The 16,929-nt window shown below is 46.7% G+C and overlaps 2 protein-coding genes across 2 annotated transcripts; one reads left to right on the top strand and one right to left on the bottom strand.

Moving 5' to 3' along the window:
- Positions 1 to 483: 483 nt before the first annotated feature.
- LOC147989889 (uncharacterized) lies at positions 484 to 4,661 on the bottom strand. The gene is made up of 4 exons (XM_087536481.1): positions 4,432 to 4,661; positions 1,012 to 3,742; positions 873 to 929; positions 484 to 777 (listed from the first exon to the last, which is right to left on the bottom strand). Exons 1-4 carry the CDS (start codon positions 4,659 to 4,661, stop codon positions 484 to 486), a joined length of 3,312 nt encoding a protein of 1,103 aa, XP_087392607.1.
- Positions 4,662 to 14,526: 9,865 nt separating this feature from the next.
- LOC147989888 (E3 ubiquitin-protein ligase SINA-like 2) lies at positions 14,527 to 16,724 on the top strand. Its single transcript, XM_087536478.1, has 3 exons — positions 14,527 to 14,661; positions 14,744 to 15,331; positions 16,704 to 16,724. The coding sequence occupies exons 1-3, from the start codon at positions 14,527 to 14,529 to the stop codon at positions 16,722 to 16,724; spliced, it is 744 nt and encodes a 247-aa protein (XP_087392604.1).
- Positions 16,725 to 16,929: the final 205 nt, after the last annotated feature.

The following is a 16,929-nucleotide window of genomic DNA, read 5'->3' as shown; positions in this document are numbered from 1 at the left end:
CCATGATTCTCGCCGTGAACTTGTATGCTGTTGTAATGAAGTAGGAGCTGAAATGTGTTTTTAGTTGCCAAATGTGCAAGAAACATTGTCAGTGAACAATGTATGGTGCATGTAGCGATGACATGATGAAATATTTCCAGAATGTGCTTTGCAATATTCCCAGAATGTGTAAGCATGACAAATTTTGGCAAGCATTTCATCACATTTTTAACAAGCACTATCATAACAGGTTGTTCACAAAAGACATACATAATTGGCATGAAATCAGTAATCATTGATTAGCTGAATGCATAACAAGTTTTGTCAAAAAAGAGGAGTGCATCCAAAAGAGAGGGACAGTAGCATCTATCATAACAGGTTGTTCACAAAAGACACATATGCACTCCATACGCTATTACAAGGTGTGGATCAAAACCTACAACCAAGACATGGGCATGAGCTCAGGTTTCCTTCAACACCTCAAGGAGCTTTTCTCTCTATGCATTAATCTTTAGGCACTTTCTTTGCCTTTGTTCTTCTGGCCTGTTTTGCTGCTTCAGTTACACCAACAGCAGCATCTGTTTGGGAGGCTTGAGTGGCTGCTCTAGGAGGCACAAAGGCTTGCCTAACAGCTGCTTTAGGAGTTGTCTTTTTCTTCTTAGTTTGTAGCTTTTTCTTCAGAAATTGTGCACTGGTTGTAGCCCTGGGCACTGGCAGCTCATCTCTCCTCGATGCAATGAAAGAGCAATCAGGAAGTGGTCCTGGTGGTGCATCAGGTGTTACTTGAGATGCTTCAACCTACACAATTGACACCACGGATACATCTGTTTGAGCGACAAGTATTTCCGGACAGATAAATATGTAAACAACATTTCTTTGGAACAAATGCTAACCACTTGGAATAATGTTGACAGCACCGAACATGTGTGTGAACTATCCTCACCAGGTATCTAATTTCAAATGTAAAACCATGTCAATTCATTGCATTTGGATACACTACAAGTAGGCATTCAAGCATGGTTAGTTCAGTACCTGTGTGATGGTCATCTCAGTGCATTGGGAGTCCTGTGCAGTAGGTGCTTGAAGCAAATTTCTTCTCACAGGTACTTTTTCTAGTGCAGGCACTCTATCAGATGGATGTAGTACAGTGCATTTTCTTCTATTGTGTTCTGTGGAGTTGCAGACACTGCAATGCATTATTACCCCATGCTTGCTAAACCTAGTGCCTTCATCCTTCTCTGAAGGGTGAACTATTCTCTTCTTCTTTTTCCTGCCTGCCTTCTTCTCATACTTTGGAGGTTCTACCGGAGGACCATTTGTTTTCTGCCACTCAGCTGGATCTCTGCAAGGCATGATGACATGTCCATATGCCAACCTGTATGCCTCAATACTATAGCAAGCAGCCACTTTGTCCTCTGGTTTAATTCTCTCAAACCTCAAACAAGCAATACTATGGCTACAAGGAATCCCTGTCAGCTGCAACCTTCTGCAACTACATTTGTTCTTGAGAATATCAACAACGTATTCATTTTCACGGCTCATTACCTTGAACACGCCTTTGCTAGTAGGACGTTCATGGCAACTTTTTGCCCATTCAATGTTTTTGTCAAGTTTTTTCTTGATCTTTGGGCATAATGGTAGTTGAGACCAGTCATCCTCACATTGCTTTCTATTTGTATACCATCTTGTCATCAATTGTGCCTTGATCTTCCTCAACATGCTCAGAATTGGTAACTCCCTTGCATCAAGTATCCATTTTTTGAAGACCTCACAACTGTTGTTGAGGAGTAGATCACATTTAGGTAATTCTTCGAAAAATGCCCTACACCATGTGTTAGGGGCAAGGCCATCCAAATATGCCCATGCTTCTAGATTCATCTCCTTCATCTTCTCCATGTTCTTTTTCCATGTAGCCATATTGTTGCTTCTTGCTATTGCCCACAACTGGTTCTTCAATGTTTCACCCTTCCAATTGGCATGGAAGTTCTGGTATAAGTGTTGTACACAAATCCTGTGCTCTGAATCAGGGAACATATCGTCCACAGCATTAATCAAGCCTTTCTGCCTATCACTCATGATTGTCCATGGTTTAGTGTTCTGAATTAACAGATCCTCTTTCAAGGTCTTGAGAAACCATGTCCAGGTGATGGTGTTTTCAACCTCAACTACTGCAATGGCTATTGGAATGATGCAGTCATTGGGATCAACTCCTATGGCTGTTAGAAGTATTCCTCCATGCTTTGTCTTAAGGTGGCAACCATCCAGACAAATTACTGGCCTACATCCTTGCAGAAAACCCCTCTTACATGCATCTATAGACATGTACAATTTGTCAAAAAGAACACCATTTTTTAGTTTCAAATAGAATGTGCTACCAGGATTTTGTGTTCTCAGCTCTTCTGCAAAATCCCACAACATATTGTACTGTTTTTGCTCATCTCCTCTAATCTTTCTGATTGCTTCTCTCTTTGCTCTAGCAAGCTTGCTCTTGGCGGCTGCCATATTGTAATCCTCTTGCACATTACTTCCCAAGGTTCTCAATGAAATTGATTCATCTGTCCTCACCTTCTCAACATACTTCTTTGCTATGTAACTAGCAGTGAATTGCTTCACCTCCCACTCCCTACTGCAAGTGTGCTCATCTATGTATTTTTTCAGCATTATGCACTTTGTTCTGCTGTCCTTTGAGGCAAAGAACTCCCAGGGGCAACCTGGGACACAATGAGCTTTCACTCTAATTTTGTCGTTTTTTGGTGTCTTTATAGCTACCCTGTTCTTAACAGCATACTCTGCCAAAGCTGTCCTAACCTCTACAATTGATGAAAAGACCATTCCAACTTTGAACACAGGATTTTTCATGTCTTCAGGCCTAAAACTTTTGAACTTCAAACTGTTCTCACCTCCTTCTTCATCTGAATCTGGGAGGTCTAGCTCCTCCTCTTCTTCCACCAAATTCTTGACCTTACTTGCATTTCCCTTTTCCTTTGAGCTTCCAATATCCTTGTCCTTGTCCTTGCTCTGCTCATCCTCCTCTGCATCTGCATCAACATACTTCTCATATAGGTTGTCATCATCTTTATCGAACTCATTATCGGAGTCCACAAAATCTGATCCACTACTACTGTCTTCACCCCCAGAACTGTCCTCTTCAACTTCTGGTTCAAACTGAGCCCTCCTCCTATTGCTTCTCCTCTCATATGTGAACTGATGCCCTGCATTACTGTTCCATGCCTCAGCCTCTCTCCTGTCAAAATTTCTCTGAAGTTTTGCTCTCTGTTTGGGGCTGATGACATTATCATAGAAGGGTGGAATATCCAGTGGCTTTCTCTTTGTAGGAGTAAAAACCTTAGGCAGCTCAGGGCCTCCAGTCATTGGAATGTCATTATCACTGAAGATTGATCTCTCCAGATCTTTATCATTCACATATAGCTCAAAAGTTTTGATCTTGCTAACCACAGACATCATATAATTTGTGTCAGCATCACACCCGAGCACTCGCAGACCATCAAACAATGATTTCCCTGGCAGCAACCAATACACTTCCAACCTTGTGACATCTGCATAGCCACACTGCCTAACAAAATCTTCTATCCAAAGCAGAGACCATGTGTCCACTTCACAACAATCAAATGTGTCAATACGCTCATCTACATATGTCTTGTTTGGGCCGTCACCACAAAAGAACCCACTGTGATGAACCTCTATTGAAAAGAGGTCGTCATTCGGTCCTACGTGCAAAGAGAGGGAATCGAGCATCAGGAAGCTGCACACAAACCTAACCCTAACCAATTCAGATCAAATCCTAACCCTAGTCACAAATCGATTGGGGGGACAGAGAGGAACATACCGTACTGTGGAGGAGGATCTCCAGGGAGCCGCCGTACCGGAGCCACCGACGCCTAGGCAGGCGCCGCCGTCTCCGTGCGGCCACACCAAATCGCGAGGGCGCCGCCGCCCCCAAATCGCCGTGAGAGGGATCGGGAGAGAAGGAGAAGAAGAGGCAAGGACTGGGGAATGGAGATCTGAAACAATTCGAGGTGTTTTTTTGTAAATATCCATCCACCTCTGTTACCCCTGTCCGACGTGGTAACAGTCAACGGCAGGTCAGACTGTGTCGGGCAGGTTTTGGACGTGATTGAGACACTTACAATAGTTCGAGGACCCACATGTCGATTTTCATAGTTCGAGGACCTGGTTGACACCCCACTTCACTCATAACTAGAGAATCCTTCTTTTCCGGTCCAACACATAAATAGCACATAAATCAAGATGTACTAGAGTTCACATATTAGATAGCCACAAATCCATATGGTTCATATTACAGTCCAGAGTTTACATATTAGATAGCCACAATCTATATTGTCTTTACATCACATATATACGGGGATAGTTTTTCTGACCAAGTACAATAAAATATGGCCAGCTTCGTTGAAGTGGCACATATTTGCTCACACTCCACCCTTGGGCACTTCATCGTTGGTGACAGGCATTCCATCCTTGGGCAGTCCTTGCTTGGGCATGGGCACTCCACCGTTGACCTTGGAGAGGTGGTGCATGACCCAATGAGTGCGACGAGTCTCCGACATCTGCACGAATGAGTGGCTCCTAGCCCTGTTGGCATTCTCATTGAGATAGTCCAAGACAATTAACAGATCATCCTCGGTAAAACCAGGGAGCTCCATGACAGCATCATAAAGTTTAGGATGTGCCTCTCCGGTCACTACAAAAAAAAGACACATCCATGACATTTTGAGCCGAATGAATATTTTTTCTGTCATACATATGACGATAATTGTGACAAAACATGGTATGATCATAGATGTGGTGGGCTCCTACTTCTATGACAAAAAATCATGACAGAAAATGGGCTTTTCGTCCTAGGCGGGCCGGAGACGCAGCTGTATGACATTCTTTGGGCCGTCCATGATGGAAAAAACCATGGTAGAAGCGAGGGGGAGGAAAACTTCAAGGAGTTCCCGGTTACGATGGGAGGTCGGGGGCCGAGAGATGTGCATTTGTCTCGTACACGTACATGCGTGTGTGCGAGGCATTGGCTCTAACTGAACCCGAGCAAGGCGTTGGGCTCTAACTGAACCCGAGCGATTGCACTGCAGGCTACGCGTTACTGAACCCGAGCGATCGATCGATGGCTGTTAACTGAACCCGATCGAGCGATTCCTTCGCTACTGCTGCTAACTGAAGCCGATCGATGCTGCCTCTAGCATGAACAGTGAGCGTTCCGGGGGGGGTTGGATGAACAGTGAGCGGTGGCGTTGCCTCTGGATGAACAGGACCCCGTGGTGTGGTGGAGGGATGGATGAACAGTAGACGGTGGAGGGGTGCCCGTGGAGGGGTGGATGAATAGGACCCCGTGGTGTGGAGGGCAGGATGAACAGTAGACGATGGAGGGGTGCCCGTGGAGGGGTTGTTGAACAGGACCCTGTGGTGTGGAGGGCTGGATGAATAGTAGACGGTGGAGGGGTGGTTGAACAGTAGCCGGTGGAGTAGCGCGCGGTGAAGGCTGGATGAACAGGAGCCCGTGGAGGCTGGAGGAGGTCGACGGTAGCCCGTGGAGGCTGGAGGAGGTCGACGGTGGAGATGAACAGTATCCCGTGGAGTCCCATTTTGCGGTACGCCACACCCCTCCCAATGAACAGGACCCCCGTTTCGACCGTAGCGCTCCAACACAAGTCCGTTTCGTCCGTTTTGCGGTACGCCCCACCCCTCCCGATCAACAGGACCCCTGTTTCGACCGTAGGAGGTCCGTTTCCTCCGTTTTGCGGTACGCCACACCCCTCCCGATCAACAGGACCCCCGTTTCGACCATAGGAGGTCCGTTTCCTCCGTTTTGCGATACGCCAGACCCCTCCCGATCAACAGGACCCCATTCCGAACATAGGAGGTCCGTTTCCTCTGTTGTGCGGTACGCTAGGCCTCGTTTCCATCGCTTGTTCCGTCCAAGCCCTCCCAATGAACATGACACGCATTCTGTTTCGACCCAATCGGTTGGCTCCCACGCGTTCCGTTGCCTCCCGATGAACACGACCCATTTTGTTGCCTCCCCATGAACACGACGCATTCCGTTGCCTCCCCATGAACACGACGATGACGTTGTTTCTCCATCCCGACCCAGCCATGTACACGAGCCCTGGCCGTACGTATGCGCGAGTAGGCGTTCGAGACCCTGCCCGTATGTACACATATGTGGCCGTATTTTCTTTCTTGCACCCTGGCCATTGTACGTACATGTACATGCTACGTGTGCGCCTCTACTACGACACGTACGCGCCTCTACTATGACACATGCGCGCCTTTACATCCACCAGTATATATGTACGTACACGTTCGCGACCAGAATGACAACGCTACGTACGCTTCGACTAGGTGGGTCCTGACTGTCAGGCACTTCCTTGCCTGCGAAGATGTAGCTGGTGGGTCCCAGCAGTCAGGAGGGCGAATCATTTTTTTTTGCCTAGACGCACTTCTTTGCGTGCGAAGATGTAGCTGGTCGGTCCCAGCAGTCAGGGGCAAACGTTTTTTTGCGAAATACGGTGGCCCGTCCGGTGGGTCCCCACTGTCAGGTGGAGGAATAATTATTTTGCACGTAATAAGGAGGCACTTCCTTGTTGCGGCTGTGGACCCAGCTGTCAGCCTCTCCACGTACAGTCCACGTCCGATGGAAGCCGTTCCTTGACCACGTTGACCACGCCACGCCGAGAGCACCAGAGCGGTGGACGACGGTGAGGCCTAGGAAGGGGACGACGCGGAGCCGGGGAAGACGCGGCAGTGGATGTCCACGCGTAGAGGAGTACGAGGGTTCACTAGTTTGCTGCGGTGTGAGGCTGTCGTCGCCGTAGAATAACAGGGAGTGTGGGTGAGTAGAGGGATGGCCTGGCCAACGGTGGGAGTAGTAGGGGGCGGTGAGGCCTCCGCCGCATTGCAGCCAGCCACGGGAGGCAGGAGCACGAGGCACGGCCGGCGCTGGTTTGGGCGGCTGGAGCAAGAAGACCAGAGGTTGAAGAAGCACTATGGCCGTTGGATGGACATCGTATGGTCACTGGAGCTAGAATCGTGCATATTGACTAAGTTGACAAAGCCCTCTGTCTCCGTCAACTTAGTAGGCCCACAAGTCAGCCTGCCACTATACTAGGTCTCAACGAACAGGGGGAGCATTCATTTTTTTGTGCGTAATAAGGAGGCACTTCCTTACGTGCACTTCCTTACGTGCGAAGATATAGTTGGTGGGTCCGAGCTTTCAGCGGCGGTAACGTTTATTTCGTGAAATACAGAGGCCCTTTCGGTGGGTCCCTGATGTCAGGTGGAGGAATCATTATTTTGCGCGTAATAAGGAGGCATTTCCTTGCGTGCGGCCGTGGACCCAGCTGTCGGCCTCTCCACGTACAGTCCACTTCAGATGCATGTCGGTCGTTGACCACGTTGACCAGGCCGCGCCAAGAGCACCAGGATGGTGGACGACGGTGAGGCCTAGGAAGGGAACGACACAGAGGCAGGGAAGACTCTGCAGCTGTTAATCACGCGTAGGGGAGTATGACTGTATGAGGGTTTACTGGTTCGTCTGTCGTCGCTGGAGAATAACAGCAGGTGCGGGTGAGTAGAGGGATGGCTAGGCCAGCGATGGGAGTATGGTGGGGCGATGAGGCCTGCACGGCAGCACGGCCGGCCGTGGGGAGGAGGGAGCAGGCAGTCCCGCCGGCGCTTGTTTGAGCGGCTGGAGCAGGAAGAGCAGAGATTGAAGAAGCACGACGGTCGTTCGATGGACATCCAACAGTCACTGCTTGTCCGTCAACCTTTTGTTAGGAAAGCCTCAAATCTGTGGAAAACAGCATACAACCCATCTGCCATTATTTCTAATAATTTACAGCATATTTGCTAATTCTTAAGGTTTTTTTGGAGCCCATATTCTATTTGTTAGCATTACAGCCCATATTGTGGCCACGGTTAAAAAATTATATGAAATTTTGCATATTTCGGTGCGGTCCGAACTGTTTTTAATCCCGAAATTTTGACTCACAATCAGACTGATTTTAAAAATAAATGTGTATCAATATAAAATCCAACAAATTCTCCACACATAAAAATTAATGTAATTTAAAATCTCAAAATGAAAAAAAGATATTTAAAACTAATTGCCGGTTTGATGTGTTTTAAAAATGTACAACCCATTTCCCATTATTGATAGGCCATTTTCTCGGCCAACTGAATGAAGCTCTCGTCTTGAAGGATTTGCAGACCAACAGGCCTGACAAAGCGACTTACTTGGCAAATCACAAAAAAAATTGGGTTGTGGCCGTGGACCTAGCAGTCAGCCTCTCCACGTACAGTAATCTTCCGATGGAAGTCGGTCGTTGACCACATTGACCATGCCGCGCCGAGAGCACCAAGGCGGTGGACGACGGCGAGGCCTAGGAAGGGGACGACGCGGAGCCGGGGAAGACGCGGTAGTGGATGCCCACGGGGAGAGGAGTACGAGGGTTCACTGGTTCGGCTGCGGTGTGAGGCTGCCGTCACCGCAGAATAACAGGGGGTGTGGGTGAGTAGAGGGATACCCTGGGCCAGCGGTGGGAGTAGTAGGGAGCGGTGAGCCTCCGCGGCATCACAGCCGGCCACGAGAGGCAGGAGCACGCTGCACGACCGGCGCTGCTTTGGGCGGCTGGAGCAAAAATATGAGAGATTGAAGAAGAATGCCAGGCATTGGATGTAAATCCAACGCCTTCTTAGGCTTCGACCTACTGGCCCACATGTCAGCCAGTCCATTTGTTTTTTTAGTCCATTTGGTGGGCTGGGTGAGACAATGATGTAGCATCTATGCAACCCATTTAAATCCCTTTTGCATTTTTCTTGAAATCCACGGACTTGCTGGGCTGGGTGAAAATATCATGTTGGGCTAGACGGAGAAATGTTATAAAATCATAAACACATGATTGGACGTCAGTAAAATCTTTGCAAGCTTATGTAGGCAATCACTAGGAGTTAACTTGCCAAGTTATATATAAACAATTATTATTATTATTTTGTAAGAACTTTCAACTTACGAAATAAAATATCATTTTAATTTGATGAGTTAATAGTACGTGGGGTATTATTTTTTTTAGGCTAGACGTGGGACAGTTGAGTTGGTTCTAGGGGAAAGTACTGAGAGAAAACTCAGTTTACATCAAAAAAGAAAATGGGAGAAAATTCAGAGACCTGCTGGGTCCACCCGAGGAGGGGAATATGTTGGGAGGAAGGAGATTCAAAGCACAGCAGCCGGGTGAACTAGTTTTTTTTACGCACAAGTGAACTAGTTTACATACATAAGCAAATAGCCACTAAAAAAGCAATAAAGTTAATGGGTTCTTAAAAGAAATATTTCGGACAAAACAGATAATTACGACACATAGGCTAATGCATGAAATACTCAGATGATAAAGGTGCTTATAAACAGATAAAGTACAACATCTAGACCTTCCTGGCACGCTTGATCATGACGTTGCGGTTGTCCGTGTACTCATCGGTTACAGGAAGCAGACACGCCCTCATGTCCAAGATCTGCCTGTACATGTCGTAGCATGCGTATGTGTCCTTGGCCGTGTAGGTTACGTAGGCTAGATTCAGAGGTACCTCCCACGTGTTCAGGTCATCTTCTTTCATGTTGGCGTACCAGGGGTCGATGATGGTCTCAGCGAGGTCAACCACGGAGTCCTTCTCCTGCCCGTTGCTGATGATCTTGTATTGCTTCTGGATGTCGACAAGCTTGTTGCACCAGATGGCCGAATCGCCGCGTTCTTCCTTCTCTCCACTGTAGCGAAGGTGCAGTCGGCGCTGCCGATGAAACGGGCAAATGCTCCCAAACCTGGTGCAGCCATAGGACTGAGGCGAGGCAGAGCTTCACCGAGTCCGTATCGTTGGTGTACATCACATTCAACTTGGTGCATCCATAGGACTGAACGGCGAACTCAAAGGGGAACTCCTTGCTGAAGTCCATATCCAGCAGGCTCACCCCTCGGATCGCCATTGGAGTCTCTTCGAGTGAACGAGTGTGTAGGTGGCGGCGGCTGTTTGTTTTTCAGCTCTTGGGGAACTGGATTGAACAGTAAGCTGAGTGTGTACAGGCAACAACAGTTACTACCCCTCCCTCGTCCGCTGCATGCCCGACAGAAGATGCACCCTCGGCCACACGTCGGTTCACGAGCGGGTCTGTATTCGTACTGTAATAACAGGAGTTAGTGGTCACTTTACTTAAATTTAATTAGCTTTAATAGAAATTTATACTTAAAACAAGCAATGCATTCGCTCGTTCTATCAGTGCCACGGGATCACCATGCACAACAATTAGAATTATTATTCTCAGGACGCACACGATCAGCACATTTGTCGCACTTTCACAAAGATAATACTACCAAGTTTGAACTGTTTGTTATGGTTGTTGTCCTCTGCATCATCATTCCGTGTTTCCCAGCTTGCAAGATTCAGAACCAACAAATAAGATCCAAATAATAAGTACAACAAAGATGCCTACACATCTCATTGATTCCCAGCTTGCAAGATTCAGAACCAACAAATAAGATCCAAATGATAAGTACAACAAAGATGCCTACACATCTCATTGATTCCCAGCTTGCAAGATTCAGAACCAACAAATAAGATTCAAATAATAAGTACAACAAAGATGCCTACATATCTCACCGATTCCCAGCTTGCAAGATTCAGAACCAACCCATTAGAGCCTTTTGATAAAGTGAATATCGGGATTAAATCCATCTTGGCTAGCCATGTCATACAATCGAAGAACTTGGCGAATGCTCTTGACCGTCACAACATCTGTAGTTCAGTATTCCTGTTTGCACAACATGTTTGCACAGCACAAACAAGGAGAAAAGAGAGCATGATTTCGCTTTAATAGCGGCCTCCTTGAACTCAACCTCCAGCTCTACTTGGATGAGGTCTGCCTGGAGTTCCATGATTCAATTCATGCACTTTTTTCTACAGTTCACCTGAAATGAAGCAAAGATTGCATCATTCAGCTAGCAAGAAGTACTTGCTCTTGTGAGCTGGCAGGTTCTTCTTTAGTAGTTGCACTAAAATTGAGGAACATTATGGTTGGCTGTCTGGCTCATGTAAGGTGCAACTATAATTTTCTTATCCTTTTGTGCAGTTCCACTAAAATAAAGTGCCATTGTGGTGACAGTGACGGCTCCATCTTGCAAAGGCAAATAAAATGTTGCACGAGATTACCAGCAGAACTTGACGGAGATTTTGGAAACTCCAATCACCATTTTGTGCAGTTCCACCAAAATTGAGAGATGTTGCCCACGTGACATTTTAGTTGAACTGCAAAAGACACTCATTCCAGAAAAGAATTTTGTGCAGTTCACCAAAAGGTCACAATAGCAACAAGGTGAAATGGATATCCCTATCTGCACAAAAAGATAGAAAGTAAACAGTTGCTGGTCAATAAGAATATACGAAACATATACAAAATGAAAAGAAGCATCTTAATTATGTTCATGGCAATCACGTAAGGACAGTAGAAATTTTAAAACGTCAGCAATGCTTAATGTTACCAGAAGCATTACGATCAACAATGAGATTCCTCAAATATGGGATTACTTTAATGGTGGCATTGCTTGTTTACCAGACACAATAAATCAACAGCAGCTAAAGAGTTGGTTTAAGGGCATGGGACCGTGGGGACACCAGGACACTCAGCAGCGTAAAGGAGCAACTTACTTATCATACTGGGGGAAACAGCAGGAGTGCCATTTGTAACATAGTTTAATTGCATCTTATCACTGGAGGCATTAGATTAACAATAACATTGGTTAGACATGTCCCTAAGGTAATAGTGTGATCGCTTCATTTTACATGCGCCCTTACATGAACAACAGCAAAAGGTTGGTATAAGGACATGCAACAGTGGACGCATCAGTACAATGTACCTACAAGGAGGCATAAAGTGGTGATGCCGAGTTTGTTCATGCTATGTGAGGGCAGCAAACCTAATCCTGGAGACCTTGTACTATGTGAGGGCAGCAAATCTAATCCTGGAGACCTTTTACTATGTGAGAGCAGCAAATCTAATCCTGAAGACCTTTTACTATGTGAGGGCAGCAAATCTAATCCTGAAGACCTTTTACTATGTGAGGGCAGAAAATATAATCCTGAGACCTTTTACTATGTGAGGGCAGCAAATCTAATCCTGAGACCTTTTACTATGTGAGGGCAGCAAATCTAATCCTGGAGACCTTTTACTATGTGATGGCAGCAAATCTAATCTTGGACATACTCTGTTGACTTGTCCACCAGCCGCCACTTTCTATCCTTTTTTCAACCAATAATAGATATGTTCCTTATCTAGTTTGTACTGCGTTTTCCCATTATTTCCCTTTTCAACCAAGAGACCAGTTGGGTATCCGGTCTCTACTACTTTCACCATATTATTTCCTCTTTGAATCAATTCCTAGATTCATGCTACAACTTTCCCCCCTTTCTTCGTTGTTTGAACAAAGCCCTAGATTTGAATGCATGAAGTAGCTTTACCTCTAATAATACTAAAAATTTAGGTGGCTTTGGAAGAGCTGATGGGAGTAGAAAAAGATGCACATGCAGACACGTGGGGAGCTGAGGCAGTAGAGCAAGGCCGCTTTCAAAGAACTTATACCTGAGGGTCGCCGGGATGTCGGCGGCGGCAGGTTAGATCTGCGGACAATACGGCAGGGAGGAAGAAGGGTCGGAGGACCTCCCGAGCTGGCGCTGTGTCGGAGAGAACGGCACGAGCAGAGGATCAGGCCCCTCCGGCAGCTGTGGGTTTCCTCCCTCGGCGGTGATGACCGCGTGAACAATGCCTGCGGTCGCCAGCACCGTCTAGAAACGCTGCGCGGTGCGGGGCTGCAGGCCGGCTCCTTGGATGATTTGGCACAGCCGACTGCCGCTCGCGTCCATCGCCTCCGTAGGTGCTTGTGGCTTCTGGTCACTTGGTCTTGGATTGGAGTGAGCAGTGTTGCGCAGAGACTTGGGAGTAGATGGATTGGAGTGGTGGGGCTATACTAGCAAGTAGTTGTACGTACTAGTACAATAGTGTGCTCACATAGCAATTTTGTCTCATGCAAGAGCCTGGCTATATGCGTGCTCCAATGTTCGCAACTGCAATGTTCGGTCTGCGCTTGGCACTTTGCCTCTTCAAGAAGACGAACAATGATGTTAGTACTACTGCTTCTACAGTGTCGAATCCACTGCTGCATGTCCTTCCACCGCGAGCGGGACGGATAGCTTGTTGTAGAAGTACTACTAAGCAAAAGCCTGTCCTCGTTTGCGAGCAACCGCGCGCATGAGTGAGGGAGAAGGCATGTAGTAAAATCAAGCTTCTCCTCGTTGTACGAGTTGACACGACACATCATAGCACTAGCCCCACATGCTTGCCTCTAAACTTGGCTGAAAGACCCGTAGTGTACAATATATTTGCTGCAACCTCTAACATTTACCCACCACAAATTAAAATATATGTGGCCGTATGCATCGTTCTGATGCAGAGGCCGGGGAGTCCCCCCTTTTCGAAAAAAAAACAAATTAAAATATATATTCCTGTCTTGACCAGATGAGCGTGCAAACTACAATCACGAGGGTGTCAGGTAGGGCCAGAAGACTATTTTAATTTTTTTTTAAAAACTTCAAGACGGCCACATAGCATGGAGCCGACCCCAACGATTTTAAGCTTACAGACATGGTACACGCTATCCTGGACTACTCTACACATGAAACTGCCACACGAGCGTCTGGGTTGTGCTTGGCTCTTTGCCTCTTCAGGAAGTCGAACAATGATGGAGTGCTACTGCATTGGAGGAGTACTACAGTACGCTTCTGGCCATATGACACCGATTGAACTGCTACATGTCCACCGCGTGCGGGAGGGGGAGCGTGTAGCGAAAGCTTCTCCTAGTCTTGCCAGCCACCACGCTCATGGGCGAGGGAGGGATGCTCCTGCCTTTGTGTGTATGACAGGTGGGCCCGACAGGTGTGTGGCCAACCTGTCATACAGCCAAAGGTAGGTGCAGTTAAGTCCACGAGGGAGAGGATAATCAAACTTCTCGTTGATGTACGAGTTGACGTGACACATCAAAGCACTGCACTCGATATATTTCAATAATTTGCGTTTACCAATGCATTAATTACAACACATGCATGCATGTCGTGACTCTCCTTTTGATACTCCCTCCGGTCCTTTTTACTCTGCATATTAGGTTTGTCTGAAGTCAATCTCATCCAACTTTGACCAAATTTATACAAAAATTATTAACATTCACATAACAACATATTTATTATTAGATCCATCTCGAAATATATTTTCATATTATATTTATTAGATGTTATAGATGTTAATATTTTTTAATATAAATTTGGTCAAACTTAGCAAACTTTGATTTCAGACAAAGCTAATGTGCGGAGCAAAAGGACCGGAGGGAGTACTTGCATGTGTTGATTTAATGCACCTTGAAGTAGTATAAAATATGTGACGGTAAAGCTTTGTAATACTCCGGCCCAAGTCAAGAGATGGTTGTGCACGAGGAGGACGAGATCATGCAGACCGAACATGACCCGACGATGGAGCTCTCTAAGGTCTCGATGGACCTCACCGTGCTCCACTGCCCCTTGTGCCTCCGCCCCTTGACGCCTCCAGTGTATGAGGTTCGAATACACCTCATCCGTTCGGCTGATTGAGCAAGGTGCAGGTTTCTTGATTGATGTGATGTTCGATTGATTTCTGCAGTGCAAGGGAGGGCACCTGGCCTACGCGGACTGCCGCGTCGAGCGTCCCGGGAACCAGCTACAGTGCCAGAAGTGCGAGCGCGATGGGGGCTTCAACGTGCGGAACACGGCGGTGGACTCCGTCCTTTCTTCGGTGAGGGTGGAGTGCCCACACGAAGGCTGTGGGCTCTACGTCAGTTACCACAAGCTCACCGATCACCAGAGCGTGTGTCCGCTCGCGCCCTGCAAATGCCCCGTGCCCGTCTGCGGCTACGAAGGCCCGCCGCCGGCGCTCTACCACCACATCAGCACCGCGCATCCCATGCCCGTGCATAGGATCCAGTACGGCAAGGTGCTCCAGCTGCATGTGCCACTGTCGGAGCCACGGCTCTTTCTGTTTGCGGAGGAGGACCGCCGCGCGCCTATCGCCGTGTCGGTCGTCTGCATCAGAGCGGGGGCCTACCCACTGCCGCACTATGTGCCCAAGCTGTGGGCGAACGGCCCGCCGGCAGAGCCCAAAGGCACGACCGACGCCGTCAAGGTGGAAATGGAGGTGACAAGCAGCAAGGATCCCGGCGACGTCGACGTGCAGGAGCTGACCTTCTTGACAGTTCTGCACAATCTGCTAGCCGGGGCTAAGCTTGTGTCCCTCCACATTCAGATTGACAAGCTCACGTCCTAAATGTTTCTACAGTGCCTTCTGTTTATCTTAGTAATATGCTAATATAGGGATTACCTTGGTCTACTTTAGCTTAAGAAATGGTGGGTTTTGGTGGCGATGTAGCAATTACTTCGACATCAGATCAGTAATTTCCAACAGTCGAACGGATATTTTTCTGTCTGTTGGATATAAAGTTCCTTTGGGTAAGAAGTACTACTTGTCATCAAAATGGATAAAAGGAGATGTATGTAGACGTATTTTAGTTCTAGATACGTCCCTTTTATCCATTTTGATGACAAGCACTCCCTCTGTTCCACAATACATGCCTTCCATTTGTCAAAATATAGATGTATCTAGACATGTTTTAGTATATAGGTACATCCATGATAGAGCCAATCGAATGGTTGAGAACACTACAATTTGTAGCTACAGATGCGTGTGTGACTCCCAGATGCAGAGGCCGGGGGTCATCATCCTCCTTTTCGAGAAAAAACAGACGCGTGTGTGAGAGAACGAGTGCGTGCGTGCACCTCTTCTCTTCCTGTATAACGTACTACTAAACTCAGAGTACAAGTTTTTGTGGGTGGCACGATGGTGCGTGCGAGAAGTCCCGAGAGATAGGTTTAATGCGTCTGAAAAAAGACTAGCCTAGAGCTTGTCACGCGGCTATTCCTGTCGAACACCCCATTAACCATAAGATATGTATACGACGGTGCCAGTTATTGCACGTACACAGCAGTACTCCCTCCTTTCCGGTTTATAGGGCTTAATTCAAAAATCTCACCAACCAAGATGGTGAGTGGTGGAATATTTTTTGTAGTTTGCAAAAGCACCTAATTAATGCTCTTGTTTTTCTCAAAAAATTATGTTTATCAGTGCATTAATTGCAATGCATGCATGCATAAAGTACATGCATTGGTCAATTTTCTCTTAATACTTGCATGCAATGATTTAATGCACCTTGGAATCTGAACATGTGTTGGGGAACAACCAAATTGAGCCTTATAAAATGGAAAAACTAAAATTTGAATTGCAAATTACTCCACGCTATATTGAATTGCAAACCTGTTCACACCGATCACAACCTAAACGGTTTCCCACTTAGGAGCGTATTAGTACCACGCTATATTGAATTGCAAACCTGTTCACACCGATCACAACCTAAACGGTTTCCCACTTAGGAGCGTATTAGTACCATGCTACTCCCTCTGTCCGGGTTTATTAGGACTAAAGACAATTTCTCTTAGACCAAGACACATAGTAATTTGCTCACATTAATTCTTTCATTTCACTCCCAATGCACTCTCTCACATGCATGCAGCCAATGAAAAAGCACGCATGAAGTATATTAATTTTTCAGCCATGGCACCAACAACAATGGCTTTCAATGCAACCAATGAAATGGTTGCATGCATGCACCTTTCCAAAGCGGGGCCTTACAAAAGGGGAGTATATTGAATTGCAAACCTGTTCACACTGATCACAACCTAAACGGTTTCCCACTTAGGAGCGTATTAGTACTCAGTTATAAATATTAGTATGCCAAG

This window comes from Triticum urartu, chromosome 1A (genome assembly GCF_056163025.1).
Source record: "Triticum urartu cultivar PI428250 chromosome 1A, HENAU_Tu73, whole genome shotgun sequence".
Lineage (NCBI taxonomy): Eukaryota > Viridiplantae > Streptophyta > Magnoliopsida > Poales > Poaceae > Triticum > Triticum urartu.
Note: the sequence above shows the minus strand (reverse complement) of the source record. Positions and strands in the feature narration are given on the sequence as shown.

Excerpts from the sequence above, each read along its gene's own strand:
- LOC147989889 (XM_087536481.1), bottom strand. The coding sequence starts at position 4,661 with ATGGAGCTCCCTGGTTTTACCGAGGATGATCTGTTAATTGTCTTGGAC. Across the intron at positions 3,743-4,431 it reads GAAGTGCCCAAGGGTGGAGT|CTTCCTGATGCTCGATTCCC; the intron begins GTGAGCAAATAT and ends GTTTGTGTGCAG. Across the intron at positions 930-1,011 it reads CTGAGATGACCATCACACAG|ATACCTGGTGAGGATAGTTC; the intron begins GTACTGAACTAA and ends ATTTGAAATTAG.
- LOC147989888 (XM_087536478.1), top strand. The coding sequence starts at position 14,527 with ATGGTTGTGCACGAGGAGGACGAGATCATGCAGACCGAACATGACCCG. Across the intron at positions 14,662-14,743 it reads TGACGCCTCCAGTGTATGAG|TGCAAGGGAGGGCACCTGGC; the intron begins GTTCGAATACAC and ends TGATTTCTGCAG. Across the intron at positions 15,332-16,703 it reads AGGAGCTGACCTTCTTGACA|CCAATGAAAAAGCACGCATG; the intron begins GTTCTGCACAAT and ends ACATGCATGCAG.